The sequence below is a fragment of the Serinus canaria genome, chromosome 6 (genome assembly GCF_022539315.1).
Source record: "Serinus canaria isolate serCan28SL12 chromosome 6, serCan2020, whole genome shotgun sequence".
In the NCBI taxonomy this organism is placed as follows: domain Eukaryota; kingdom Metazoa; phylum Chordata; class Aves; order Passeriformes; family Fringillidae; genus Serinus; species Serinus canaria.
The window spans coordinates 34,491,779-34,505,386 of NC_066320.1; the positions used below are offsets into that span (position 1 = coordinate 34,491,779).

The 13,608-nt window shown below is 55.8% G+C and overlaps 1 protein-coding gene across 1 annotated transcript; it reads right to left on the bottom strand.

Moving 5' to 3' along the window:
• Window positions 1-193: 193 nt before the first annotated feature.
• BNIP3 (BCL2 interacting protein 3) lies at window positions 194-8,229 on the bottom strand. Its single transcript, XM_050976555.1, has 6 exons — window positions 8,122-8,229; window positions 5,618-5,798; window positions 4,936-5,020; window positions 1,996-2,102; window positions 1,759-1,908; window positions 194-1,126 (listed from the first exon to the last, which is right to left on the bottom strand). The coding sequence occupies exons 1-6, from the start codon at window positions 8,156-8,158 to the stop codon at window positions 1,075-1,077; spliced, it is 612 nt and encodes a 203-aa protein (XP_050832512.1). The 5' UTR covers window positions 8,159-8,229; the 3' UTR covers window positions 194-1,074.
• Window positions 8,230-13,608: the final 5,379 nt, after the last annotated feature.

The window sequence follows — 13,608 nt, forward strand, 5'->3', positions numbered from 1 at the left end:
TTCCAGCTCCTCCGGAGCACGACACCCTGTGTGTGCAGTGAGTGCAGGTTACCCCGGGCCTGCTGAGGTTTGCTTGAGCTGTTTCCATGGAAACTTCTCCATTCCACATCAGGAAGTGACCAGTGGGAAAGGGGCAGGCAGAGGCCAAGAGCCTCATCAGCCCCTGGAGAAAAATGAACGAGGAAACTCTGAGTTCACCAGGAACCTTTTTATTTAAATATATAAAACATGGTATTTTGGCAAACATTCATTTTCTCATTAAATAAGGTAAAATCACAAAAGGGAGAAAGGCATTGCATCAGTAAAAACCAAGGAGAAGCCACCCTGTGGTTCATCTGCCCAGGGCTGGGGTCAGGTGCAGATTGATGAGGGACAGGAAAAGCCTGTAAGCGACAGCCTGCGATAGGTACAGCAGAGAACCTGGAGTAACTGCTGGGGCTAAATAAATGTCCTGGCAAAAGCAGCTTTTAGTAGGCACTAAATCCAAATTCTACCTCTGAACTAGGACAAACTGATGGAGTTTTACCCACGTGCTCGTCTCTTCCCACTGTGTCTCAACACCTTACACCTCCCACCAAAGTGAACTAAGCACCACCTACCCGAGGAAAGGCTGCCCGGGGCGGTGAGAGCCCCTGGGAATTCCTGGATCATCTGTAAGGCCACTCCAGTCTGGGCTCATCCCTCCCTGTGGGGGCTGCAGGAGCAGGGACAACATTCCCACCACAGGCACAGGAGGGGCGGGATGGACACGGCCCAGCACAAGGGCTGCTGAAAGCTGGGACTGATTTAAACACGGAGCTGCTCTAATGCTCAGGTACTTCACTACAAAGCACTAAGGGACATTACAGCATCTGCCACGTGCTCATGGGGTTATCCAGCAGGGATTGATCCAGAAGGCTCTACGTGACACGGGAGCTCCAGCGTCTCCCTTCCCATTTTTAGACTAGACTAAAACAGGACACAGACAGGACACACACACACACACACACACGGCGCCACGACCAGCTCCCCCCTCCTCTGCACCTCCTGCGCTCCAGCTGCGGCCGCTCTGCTCCAGCTCCACCCCCGGTGCCTCTAAAAGGTGCTGCTGGAAGCCGTGGTGGTGAGACGCCTCCCGATGTAAATCCTGCAGCAGGGTCAGAGCACACGGCTGTGTTTCAGGGCTGGGAATGCCCTCCCTGCCAGGCCACTGCCTCTGGAGTTCCCGGCAGGAGCAGCACTGCCAGCTGTAACCAGGCAGGAACAGAACTGCTCCCGAGCCCGGCCCCAGCCCCAGCGACTGCCCCTGTTCTGGCAGCCCTCCCAGCTCCAGGGCCCAGCACCTGCCCCACGCTCCTGTGGAAAGGAAACGTCCCCCATCCCTCTTAGGAGGGAATTTAAAAATCTACTGAGTAATTTAAAATAATATTAAATATTTTTAAATCTATGTCAGTGGAACTTTTAAAATCTATTCAATATTAGCTTTTTGCTTTGCTGATCTCCTAGTTGTGAGATTAAGAGTCTCATCTCCAGTGGAGCCAAGTGTTGTGTGACTACAGTTCCAGTGTACAGAATTCCACATTTCCCTGCCTCTTAACTGTTCTGAGAAATTCCCAACCAGGGAGAAAATCAGAAAACTTCAACCATCCAGCAATACCACAGGCAGGAAGCACTTCCTGAATAACCATCTTGGACAAAGAGGGAATTGGGAATCAGAACCAGGCCTCAAAGAAAGCGGGTAAAAAATCTTTTTTTTTTTTTTTTTTAATTGAACCTTACCCTAGTCCAATGGCCAGCAGGTGAGAGAGCAGCAGGGATGGGAGGAAAACCTTCAGGAATTCCGCAGAGAATATCCCCCCTTTCTTCATGACACTGGTGTTCCTCATGCTGAGCGTGGCTGTGCGCCGGGGGTGCTTGAAGAGGAATTCCCTGGATTTGGGGAAGGAAGGTGAGCTGTGTGCTCAGGCAGCAGAGGAGAAGCTGCAGGAGCTCTCCAGCAGCTGTGGCAGCACTCACTTGGGCGGGATGTTCTCGGGCCGGCTGGACCAGTCCCAGATCCAATCCGCGTTCTTCCTCAGCAGCCGCTCCACCTCCCTCCTCCTCTCCAGGAAATCCTCCTCAGACTGCAACCAAGAGCCACCAGCACTGAGCACCGAGCAGGGCACGGCTGCAGCCACACCACGGCCAGGCCAGCCCTGACACCCACCTTCCCACCCCCCTTCTGGGCAGTGTTCACATCCCAGACCAAGAGCGGGAGCAGGGAGATCCATCCTCACTCAGAGTGGGGTGGGAATGGCAAAGAACACAGCCCATATCCCACATCCCATATCCCATAGCCCACATCCCATAGCCCATAGCCCACATGTGCCTGAGACAAGACTGCCCTGGCAGTGAAATCCCAGAGCCAAGCATTTAATCCTCATGCACAGACCAAAATATCCCCAGCTCCCAGCCCTGATGGACACTGGGCACAGGGATTCCTGCCTTATCCCAGCCCTGATGGACACTGGGCACAGGGATTCCTGCCCTATCCCAGCCCTGATGGACACTGGGCACAGGGATTCCTGCCCTATCCCAGCTCCCAGCCCTGATGGACACTGGGCACAGGGATTCCTGCCCTATCCCAGCTCCCAGCCCTAATGGACACTGGGCACAGGGATTCCTGCCCTATCCCAGCCCTAATGGACACTGGGCACAGGGATTCCTGCCCTATCCCAGCCCTAATGGACACTGGGCACAGGGATTCCTGCCCTATCCCAGCTCCCAGCCCTGATGGACACTGGCACAGGGATTCCTGCCCTATCCCAGCTCCCAGCCCTGATGGACACTGGCACAGGGATTCCTGCCCTATCCCAGCTCCCAGCCCTGATGGACACTGGCACAGGGATTCCTGCCCTATCCCAGCCCTAATGGACACTGGGCACAGGGATTCCTGCCCTATCCCAGCCCTGATGGACACTGGGCACAGGGATTCCTGCCCTATCCCAGCCCTGATGGACACTGGCACAGGGATTCCTGCCCTATCCCAGCTCCCAGCCCTGATGGACACTGGCACAGGGATTCCTGCCCTATCCCAGCTCCCAGCCCTGATGGACACTGGGCACAGGGATTCCTGCCCTATCCCAGCTCCCAGCCCTGATGGACACTGGGCACAGGGATTCCTGCCCTATCCCAGCTCCCAGCCCTGATGGACACTGGCACAGGGATTCCTGCCCTATCCCAGCTCCCAGCCCTGATGGACACTGGCACAGGGATTCCTGCCCTATCCCAGCTCCCAGCCCTGATGGACACTGGCACAGGGATTCCTGCCCTATCCCAGCTCCCAGCCCTGATGGACACTGGCACAGGGATTCCTGCCCTATCCCAGCTCCCAGCCCTAATGGACACTGGGCACAGGGATTCCTGCCCTATCCCAGCCCTGATGGACACTGGGCACAGGGATTCCTGCCCTATCCCAGCTCCCAGCCCTAATGGACACTGGCACAGGGATTCCTGCCCTATCCCAGCTCCCAGCCCTGATGGACACTGGCACAGGGATTCCTGCCCTATCCCAGCCCTGATGGACACTGGCACAGGGATTCCTGCCCTATCCCAGCTCCCAGCCCTAATGGACACTGGCACAGGGATTCCTGCCCTATCCCAGCCCTGATGGACACTGGGCACAGGGATTCCTGCCCTATCCCAGCCCTGATGGACACTGGCACAGGGATTCCTGCCCTATCCCAGCCCTAATGGACACTGGCACAGGGATTCCTGCCCTATCCCAGCTCCCAGCCCTGATGGACACTGGGCACAGGGATTCCTGGCCATGCTCAGAGCTGGCAGATGTCACTGGCAGTCCTTGCCCAGCTCCTGGCAGGACCAGTTCCGGACCCTGGCCCTCCTGGGAGGCAGGTGAGCCTGGCCAGGTGTGTGCTCCCAGAACAAGCCCCCCCAGCCCCAGCTCTGGTGCAGTTACAGCACAAACGCTGAGTCAGGGCAGAGCTCCTGGCTCCGCTCTGCTCCATTCCACACAGCCCAGGCCTTGGGATAAAAATAGATCCTGCTCCCAGAATTCCAACAGCTCTGGATGCGCACACACACACGATGGAAATAAAACTGTCCAGGCAGCTGGAATTCTGATGGCTTTCTAACTTGGGGTTATTTGTTCTCAAAGTCTAAATAATGATCTTTAAACAACTGAAGGGTGTTTCTGACAATATAAAATAATAATTTCCAGTAATAATTAACTTGCAGTACCACATTTAGCTAACCTAAAGCTGAGTCCTTGGAGTCTGGCAGGAGCTGTAGAAATGATGCAGAAAAATTCACTTCCTTGAAATACTTCCTTCCTCAAAATGCTTTGTGAGTCATTTTTTTAATATTAAAAGCTAATTTATTACACTGAAGACTTCAGATTTCAGCCTGTCATCCCGCAATAAGCCCTGTATTGATGAAATATGGTCAATGCACATTATTTCCCCCACTCTTGTTGCAAATGTGTTTATTCATTTTCCTTGCAAGGTAAACAAACCTGCAAAGTGAAATCAGAAAGAACAGGGAGTTTTCCAAAGCAGCACATATTCAGGTTTGGTATTAATTGTTAAAATACCTGGAATCAAAGCTAGGGCTTGGAAGTTGTGTATTTTTGCCTGCCATATTTAAGTGACTCTAGAAATTCTTGCTGCTGTCAAAATATATTTTTAAATTCCTACTGAATTGATGGAGGTGCCTTGGAGGAGGACATAGGAAATGCACCCCATCAGCAGCCAAAGGGAGAGAGCAAATCCTTCTGAGAAATCTCAGTCACAGAAAGACCAACCCAAAACATCCCCACATGTCAGGAACAAACACAGCCAGGCTGGATCTGCCAGGGGTGCTGGGAGTTGTGGAAGTCTCTTCAGCAGCTTCTGCTGTTCCTGCCCAAAGCACAGGGACCCAGAGCTCCCCTCTCCCCCAGCCAGGTGAGGATCTTACCTGGAAGCTGTTCTTCTCCCCACTGCTGTGGCTCTCTATCTCCAGAGCTCTGTGGCTGTCCTGGGGGGTCTGGGAGCGAGGAGGGCTGCACCAGGACAGAAGCACCAGGAAAGGAGGAGTGAGGTGTTCTGTGACACCCTGGGACACCCGGACACTCTGCCCAGGAGTGCCCCAACCGTGCCCCAGGGGCTGCATGGGGCAGCGCTGCCACAGCCCAGCCACCTCAGTCCCTGCTCTGATCCCCAGCCCTCTGCCCACGCCGCTGGGAGCCCTGGCACTTGCACAGAAACAACAGGCAGCACACGAGGAGTGGCAGAGGGGTTTGGTTTGAATCCCCACCAGCCAGGCCGAGCCTGTCCCGCTGTGGAGTTCCAGTCCTGGAGTTTGGGCTTTTCCAAACACAATTTAGGCTGGAGACCTCACGGCCCATCAAAATCCAGCAGATGCATTAATGGCACTGCCTGAGCGCCTGCCCCAGGGCTGGGCCATTGTGTGACACCCCTGGACATCTGCTCTGGTTTCTAGGACACATGCACACACGTGTTCATATGGGAACACACACAAACCACACATAACCCTATGCACACGTGTGTTCATACAAACAGGCACGTGCACGTTAACACACCCATCAACACTTCTGTCTCTGGGACCCCGTGGTGACCTTGGCAGAGCCCCTGCTCACCTGTCACAGTGGGAGCTCTCCCTGGAGCTGCTCCTGCCCGACTCGTGCTGGGCATCCAGCAGGATCTTCTCCATGTCCCCGTTGTGGATGGACAGCGAGGCTGGCACCTGCTCCTGGCTGCCCGTGGACACAGAGCTGCCACTGCCACTGCCATTGCTGAAGTGCAGCTCCACCCAGGACCCTGCCAGGCGAAAGCAGAGCTGAGCCCCACGGCCTGGGCTGCCAGAGTGACAGTGCAGGGACACGGGCCAGCCCTGCCTCCCAGCTCATAAACAGCACGGCATGCAAAGGGCAGGCACTCGAGCTGGGAAGGCTCACAGGGCTGGGAAGCAGCTGCTCAGAAGTACATTGTGTTTCTCTCTGCACATACAGATCTTTCATTCTGGAATATGTTCAATTTTTATTGTTCAACATAGGTGGCAGTCAAAATAAACCTAAGGACTTCTGCTGCCAAAGTTCAGTTATTCATTCGTTGAAATTATTTTGGGCTCCAGAGCCCAGGGACTGTTTAGTGCAGCCTCTTTTCAGTGCCATTTGTAGGTGCTGCTGTTAAGCAACTGCGGGTGTGTGGCAAGGGCTGTCATGGGTTTGCTGCTAGCAGTATATTTAACACGGTCACATGGGCTTTGTTTTCCTAAGGGAGGGAATAACAACTCCCTCCTGGGCAGGGACAGCTCACTGCAGGGCCTGGAGCTGTTCCCTCCCTATAGAATCCTGGAATGCTTTGGGTTGGAAGAGATCCCAAATCCCACCCAGTGCCACCCCTGCCATGGCAGGGACACCTTCCCCTGTCCCAGGTGCTCCCAGCCCCAGTGTCCAGCCTGGCCTTGGGCACTGCCAGGGATCCAGGGGCAGCCCCAGCTGCTCTGGGCACCCTGTGCCAGGGCCTGCCCACCCTGCCAGGAACAATTCCCAATTTTCTATCCATCCCTGCCCTCTGGCCGGGGGATGTCCTGTCCCTCCTTCCTGTCCCCCAGAAAGGAGCTCAGGGGACAGAAAATACCTGAGTTACAGAAATGCCAGAAGAACTCCACTGTGGAACAGGTGTGGCCCAGCTCCAGCAGTGCACAGGGAGCAGAGCAGCGAGGGCAGGAGCAGGAGGGCAGCAGGAATTCCCTGGATTCTGGGCAAGGATGTCTAGGGAATCAGCAGGGAAAGCAGAGACAGGGACAGTGGTGCTCAGGCTGCTCAGGGAACCAAGGCACAGCAGGAGCAGCTGGAGCTGCAGGGTCCCTTCCCAGCCATCCAGCAGCACAGGAACCAGGTGGGGAGAAGCCAGGACAGGGGTTTAGAGTGAGGCAGGAACGTCAAACCAGCAAAGATATCCCAAATATCCTGGCTGGGAGGAGACTGAAGGCTCCAAAATCAAATGGGAACAGCACAAAGCCAAACTGCCTCTTTTGCATCAACAACACGAGTATCTCCATCCCAAATACACGGACCTCCATCTGGACAGCCAAAGTACCAAAAAACTGCTGGATACAAACACTCCCAGCCACCGAGTTTGGAAGAGACGCACTTCTTCCAAACCCCTGTTCCTTTACAGCTGGTTTGTTGTTGTTTGGGTTTGTTTGGGAATTTTCCCCTCCACGTGACAGTGCCTGGCATGTGGCAGGGAGTGTGCTCAGAGCCAGACAAACCCTTCCCTACCCTTTCCCCCAAAATCTAGGGAAGCTCAAGTTGTTGCCAAAGAACGATCACAACCACTAGAGCTCAAATTAAGACTTTATCTGCTGAAATCTTACTGGGTACAGCGCTGGGAATGCAGGATAAAGCAGGGACAGGGTTGGGATTGCAGCAGCAAGCAGACAGAAGATGTGGTTTACAATTTTCTCTTTTTTTCCTTCTCCTTTTGGACACTCCTCAGAGAAGGGCTGTGCTGGAGCGCATGGAACGGGCTGTGATATCATCATTTAAAGATAAAAGCAGCTGTGTTTTTATGAAGCTGGAAACACAAACAGACCGAAGCCCACAAGAGGCGATACAGCCCGGCCAGACGAGTCCGGGGATGGGCTCGGGACAGAGGGGTCTGTCACGATATCCCAGCCCAGGACACATGTGCGAGCACGGACCGGCACTGCAAAGCACCGGGTCAGCGCTGGGAAGTGTAATTTTCTTACGATACAGCTTTCAACGCTAGGAATTAAGACGCAGAATTCTAGAGAGCGATGAGGACGGCCCCATAATCGCTACAGCCCCCGTGCCAGCCGCACTGCGTGTGGCTGCGCTGGTTTTTCCCTTCCCCGGCCAATCCGGGGCTATCCAACACCCGATCCCCGCGACTGGCCCGAGCCCTGCCCACAGGCACATCCTCCGGGCCTCCTCCCCGGGACGCGGGCCGATGGACACGCACTGCGGCGCGCACATCGGCCACCGCAACCACCCAATATCGCCACCCAGAAGGGCCGCGCGCGCGGGTCCGCCCCCAGCCCGCAGCGCCCGGGCAGTGCCGCCCCGGCCGGCAGTGCCGCCCCGGCCCGCAGCGCCGCTCCCCGCGGCCTTACCCTGCAGGTTCTCCTCCTGAGGGCTCTGTCGCGACATGGCTGGCGGGCGGCCGGGCACGCACTGACCGCGCTCCGGCCGCCTCAGCAACGCCGCGCCGCCCCGGTGACGTCAGCGCCGCGCCGCCCGCCCATTGGCCAGCGCGGCGGGGCGGGGCAGGGGTTGGGGGGCGCGCGCTCCTTCAGCGTCCCCCCAGGCCGCCATGATGGCGGGAGCGAGCGGGGCTGGGCGGGTAAACGGGAGTGCGGGGACCGCTCCTCCTGGAACTCCCTCAGGACTCCATCCCTCAGGACACCATCCCTCAGGACTCCATCCCTCAGGACTCCATCCCTCAGGACTCCCGCTCTCTGCCCGCTGAGCGCTCCGCACGGCGCTTCAGAGTCACACGGGGAACGCGGACACGGAGGGGTTTCACAGCACACACGTCCGCTTGCGAAGTCACGGCTTGCGGCCGCTAAGCCAGCCCCGACGGCGAATGATACATGGCCTTAAAATAGGTAATAATCACAGAACGCTTGGGTTGGAAGGGACCCACAAGCACCAGTCCGACTCTCGGCCCCGCACAGAACAGCTCCAAGGAAATTAATAATAACAAATAAATAAATAATAGATAATAAATAAATCTCCTTTTGGTCTTTAATTGACGCGATGCCATCAGCGCTCTCGACAGCGGGAACCACTTAACTCGTGTTGTTATTTGAAAGCAGATACTGATTTACTGCTGGGACGTTGTAAAGACAAATGCATAAAACCTGATTTTGTTTAGCCAAATTATTAACTCAATTAAAGCATGCAGGCTTTTCTGCCTTGTCTGGAATTGTTTGCACCTGTGCCTTTTTGCAGCCGAGTCACAAAGCCCAAGTGAAATACATCAGTAAATTGACTGTGAGTTGTTGCGAGAGTAAGGAATTGCCTTATAACCTTCCCAGAAGGACGAGGCCGGGGTGTTACGGTGAGGGCACGGCACTCTGGTGGATAGAGGGGCAGTGGAACCGGCTCTGTTCCAGTAGGGAAGGGCCGTCCCTGGCAGGGGCAGCGAGGGGCGGGTTCCCGGTGCCTGCGCTCGGTGCCGCTCCCGCTCCTCCCGCAGAGCTCTGCTGCTCCCTGCTGCTGGCAGCCCCGGCACCGGGCACGGGCATGGGCACGGCAGCCTCCCTCCCCGGGCACGGGGCACGGGCATGGGCATGGCAGCCTCCCGGCACGGGGCACGGGCATGGGCACGGCAGCCTCCCTCCCCGGGCACGGGGCACGGGCATGGCAGCCTCCCGGCACGGGGCACGGGCATGGGCACGGTAGCCTCCTGGCACGGGCATGGGCACGGTAGCCTCCCTCCCCGGGCACGGGCATGGGCACGGCAGCCTCCCTCCCCGGGCACGGGCACGGCAGCCGCTCCTCGGGGACACAGGAGGTTCTGGCTCCAGGATCTGCCCCTCTCCTGCAGCCAGCCCTGCCTCGGCTGTGAGGAACGGGGGGCTCAACGCTGCGGGCACACAGCAAGGGCTGCCTGCCTCAGGAGGGATGTGGGGATCGCAGAATCACAGAATCCCAGAAGGTTTTGGGTTGGCAGGGACCTTAACTCCCACCCAGTGCCACCCCTGCCATGTCAGTGACATCTCCCACTGTCCCAGGCTGCTCCAAGCCCCATCCAGCCTGGCCTTGGGCACTGCCAGGGATCCAGAGGCAGCCCCAGCTGCTCTTTCATCCGTCATTGGGTGAATGATTTTATTTCCATGTATAATCTGATGGCAGAAACTTTTGGGTTATTGGCAGAGACCCACTGTGCTGTCATCAGGAAAACTTGTGAATTTTCATGTTGTTGGATGAAGTCTTTGAAAGGTTATTGATTTATTGCACTGCGATCCTCTGCACAGCTGGGACTCGCTCTAATCATATTTACTTGCATGTCACAGATCAATCATGTATTGATTCATTCCCTTTAAGCCATAACCAGTGACCATCTCCTCCACAGAAAAACAACGGCGATGATTTGGGTACAGAGTCACGCTTGCTGCTCAGACAGCTTCAACTTTGTGTTTGGTTTTCAGCCTCTGGGCTGGGCCTGACATGAGGGCTCAGCCCAGCTGTGAGGGACAGGTATTTCTTTCAGGCATTGCACAGAAGTTGTTTGTAATCCCAAACCCGTGATAAACTTGCATTAGTTTACAAATGGATAATATTCACTGACATTTCTTTGGTTTCTTACTAATAAAAATCAAGGTAATCCACCCACTTCCTAGAGGTACAATGTGAGACAGTGGGAATTTCAGGACTGATTTGGGAAAATGTGCCTACAACTCCCTGCCAGGAGGGGACAGCCAGGGGGGTCGGGCTGTGCTCCAGGGAACAGGGACAGGAGCAGAGGGAACGGCCCCAGGCTGGGCCAGGGCAGGCTCAGGGTGGGCACAGCAGGAATTTCCCCATGGAAAGGGGGCTCAGGCACTGGCACTGCCCAGGGAGGGTTGGAGTGCCCATCCCTGCAGGTGTCCCCTGGAGGTGGCACTCAGGGTTCTGGGCTGGGGACATGGTGGGTAGGCACTGGGCACAGCTGGGAGGGCTTTGCCAGCCCAAATGATTCCGTGATTCTGTGACTGTTGCTCTCCTGTACAGACACACGCTCAAGCCCCGCTGAAATCTGAGCACTGCCTGTCTGCATCCCCCCGAGGGTTGGTCATTAACCTCCCTGGCTGCCTCTGGAAGTGGAACCGTGCGTGTGTTTCATGCTGAGCATTTCTTGGAACCAGGTTCATCATTAACCACCCAGCTGCTCTTGTGTCCTTTCCATGGTGCTGCTGCTCACCCAGGCAATGCAAGGTGTCCCTGCCCATGGCTGTGGAACACGATGAGCCTTAAGGTCTCTGGCAGCCCAAACCCTTGTGTGATTTGCTGGTTCTCTGATTTTATTCCATTTGGAGAGTTAATAAAAAGCCTGTGTGTGGTGTGGTCGCTGCTGTGGCAGGGCTGTGCTGTCCTGGGCCATGTCTGTCACATTCCTCAGCAATCCCCACGCGCTTTGTGCCGTTCTGTGGTGGCTGCACAGGGCATTGATCCTGCCTGACCTGAGCTCGGTGTCACAGGGAGCTCAGAACCTGTGCTGGCACAAACCAGGGCTCAAACCAAACCCAGAGCACGCTGGTTTGCTTTTCAGTCCTACAAGGGAAGAAACTGACCACTTCCAGTGTGAATCAGAAAAGCAGAGCATGAAAACTCCTTCAGCTCTTCTGTACTTACTAACTTCAGGTTTTTAAAGCCCATTCCCATCTGTGTGCAGCTCAGCCCGTGGAAGTTGCCAGAGGAATGCTTCTCCTGAGCACTTGCCAGCTGAAAAACAAACCCCCATTCTTTGAGTGATGCAAACCACTGCTGGGCTCTTGTGTAGGTCTCTTACAGCACTGCCTGCGACGTGACTTGTTTTGCTTACAAACTCCCACAAAGTGTTGCAATTCAGCTCTAAAAATAGAAACCAGTTTTATTTGTCCCAGAGCCCTTGTTGTCACAGCTCTCAGAGCCACAGCCAGTCCTGTTGTCTCCAAGTGCCACTACAAGTCCCTTTGGCAAAGGATAATTGAACCACTGAGCAGGGAACAGGCAGAACACAACGTTGGGATCCACAAAAATAGGAACAAGTTTCTAAGGAATCTGGTTAGCAGTCACGTGTTTCTCGTCCTGCACAGTTGTGAGCTTTGGATGGAGGGAAAATGAAGATTTTCTATGCGAAGTTCCAGATACTTAGCAGTTGTTTAAGGGGAAAAAACCCCAGACCCTCCTTTCTAAAACTGAAAATTTTGTGTTCCAGGGTAGGTTTCTGCTTCCCAGCCCTGCACTCAGATCACCCTGTCATTCCTATCAGCAGTTCATGGACATACACTGGGAACAGTTCCCAGTCTTCTTCCCAGTCTTCACTATGTCTCATGTCAGGAAAACACAAAATCAAACAAATATGCCCTATATCCTATTTGCTTGTAGAGAACTTGGTGGTGTGGGGCTGTTAGAAGTATCTTGTACCCAAATGCATTTCTTTCATGCATATTTGTGATTAGTTTCTGATGGAAAGGGGAATTTTCAGTGGGCAATTGATTATTGACAATGGATATTTCCTCAGGTGTGAGGAGCAGTGGGACACAGCACACTGAGAGTTCCAGACTTGCTTTACATTCGTGTGTTTTAGTCCTCAAACTGAGCCTTACAGGGCCTTGCAACAACACCTGCCTTTTCCACCCCCCAGCACTGCCAGGTCACTGCAGAGCACGCTGGCACCCAGGAATGTCAATCCTGTAAGAGAGAAACACCCCAGTGCCTGCCCTGCACTTCCACAGGGATTGGCTTCCATGGAACATGGAGTGAGTCCAGAGTCCTGCTCTGGAGCCAGGCTGTGACACCTGGGGGGGCTCACCTGGGCAGGAGCAGGGAGAGCTCAGAGCCCTGCCAGGGCCTGGAGGGGCTCCAGGAGAGCTGGGGAGGGACTGGGGACAGGGATGGAGGGACAGGACCCAGGGAATGGCTCCCAGTGCCAGAGGGCAGGGCTGGATGGGATATTGGGAATTGGGAATTGTTCCCTGGCAGGGTGGGCAGGCCTGGCATAGGGTGCCCAGAGCAGCTGGGGCTGCCCCTGGATCCCTGGCAGTGCCCAAGGCCAGGCTGGACACTGGGGCTGGGAGCACCTGGGACAGGGAGAGGTGTCCCTGCCATGGCAGGGGTGGCACTGGGGGGGATTTGAAATCCCTTCCAACCCAGAAGAGCCTGTGATTCCATGATTCTCGAACTTGATCCCATCTCTATTGCTAGGAGCAAGTGCAAAGCCTGGCAGCTGTTTCTAAATCCAAATATCCTTCAATCCCCCCCTGCCCTTTTCAGCAAGGCAGCCCTGCTGGAGGAACAGCTCAGTGTGGGTTCCAGCTGTGCTGGATGCAGAGCTTTGGCTTCCTCATGGGGCTGGGAATGCCCATCCTGGCTGGAGTGCAGGGCCTGAGCACGTTTGGAACAGCAGCCTCGGCTGGCTGGGAAGGGACAGGGACAGAACGGAGGGAGCAGAGAGCTCTGGAACTGGTCTGGGAAGGCAGGGATGGGAGGGCTCTGGAGCTGGTCTGGGAAGGCAGGGATGGGAGGGCTCTGGAGCAGGGCTGATCTCGGGAAGGGAGGGCTCTGGAGCAGGAGCAGTGCTGATCTCGGGAAGGGAGGGCTCTGGAGCTAATCTCGGGAAGGGAGGGCTCTGGAGCAGGAGCAGGGCTGATCTCGGGAAGGGAGGGCTCTGGACCAGTGCTGATCTCGGGAAGGGAGGGCTGATCTCGGGAAGGAAGGGCTCTGGAGCAGGAGCAGGGCTGATCTCGGGAAGGGAGGGCTCTGGAGCTGATCTCGGGAAGGGAGGGCTCTGGAGCAGGAGTAGGGCTGATCTCGGGAAGGGAGGGCTCTGGAGCTGATCTCGGGAAGGGAGGGCTCTGGAGCAGGAGTAGGGCTGATCTCGGGAAGGGAGGGCTCTGGAGCAGGGCTGATCT

Coding starts and splice junctions, on each gene's coding strand:
- BNIP3 (XM_050976555.1), bottom strand. CDS start 8,158: ATGTCGCGACAGAGCCCTCAGGAGGAGAACCTGCAGG. Junction 5,799..8,121: donor TCAGGAGGAGAACCTGCAGG/GTAAGGCCGCGG, acceptor TTCGCCTGGCAG/GGTCCTGGGTGGAGCTGCAC. Junction 1,127..1,758: donor CTGCTGGCCATTGGACTAGG/GTAAGGTTCAAT, acceptor ACCCTGCTGCAG/GATTTACATCGGGAGGCGTC.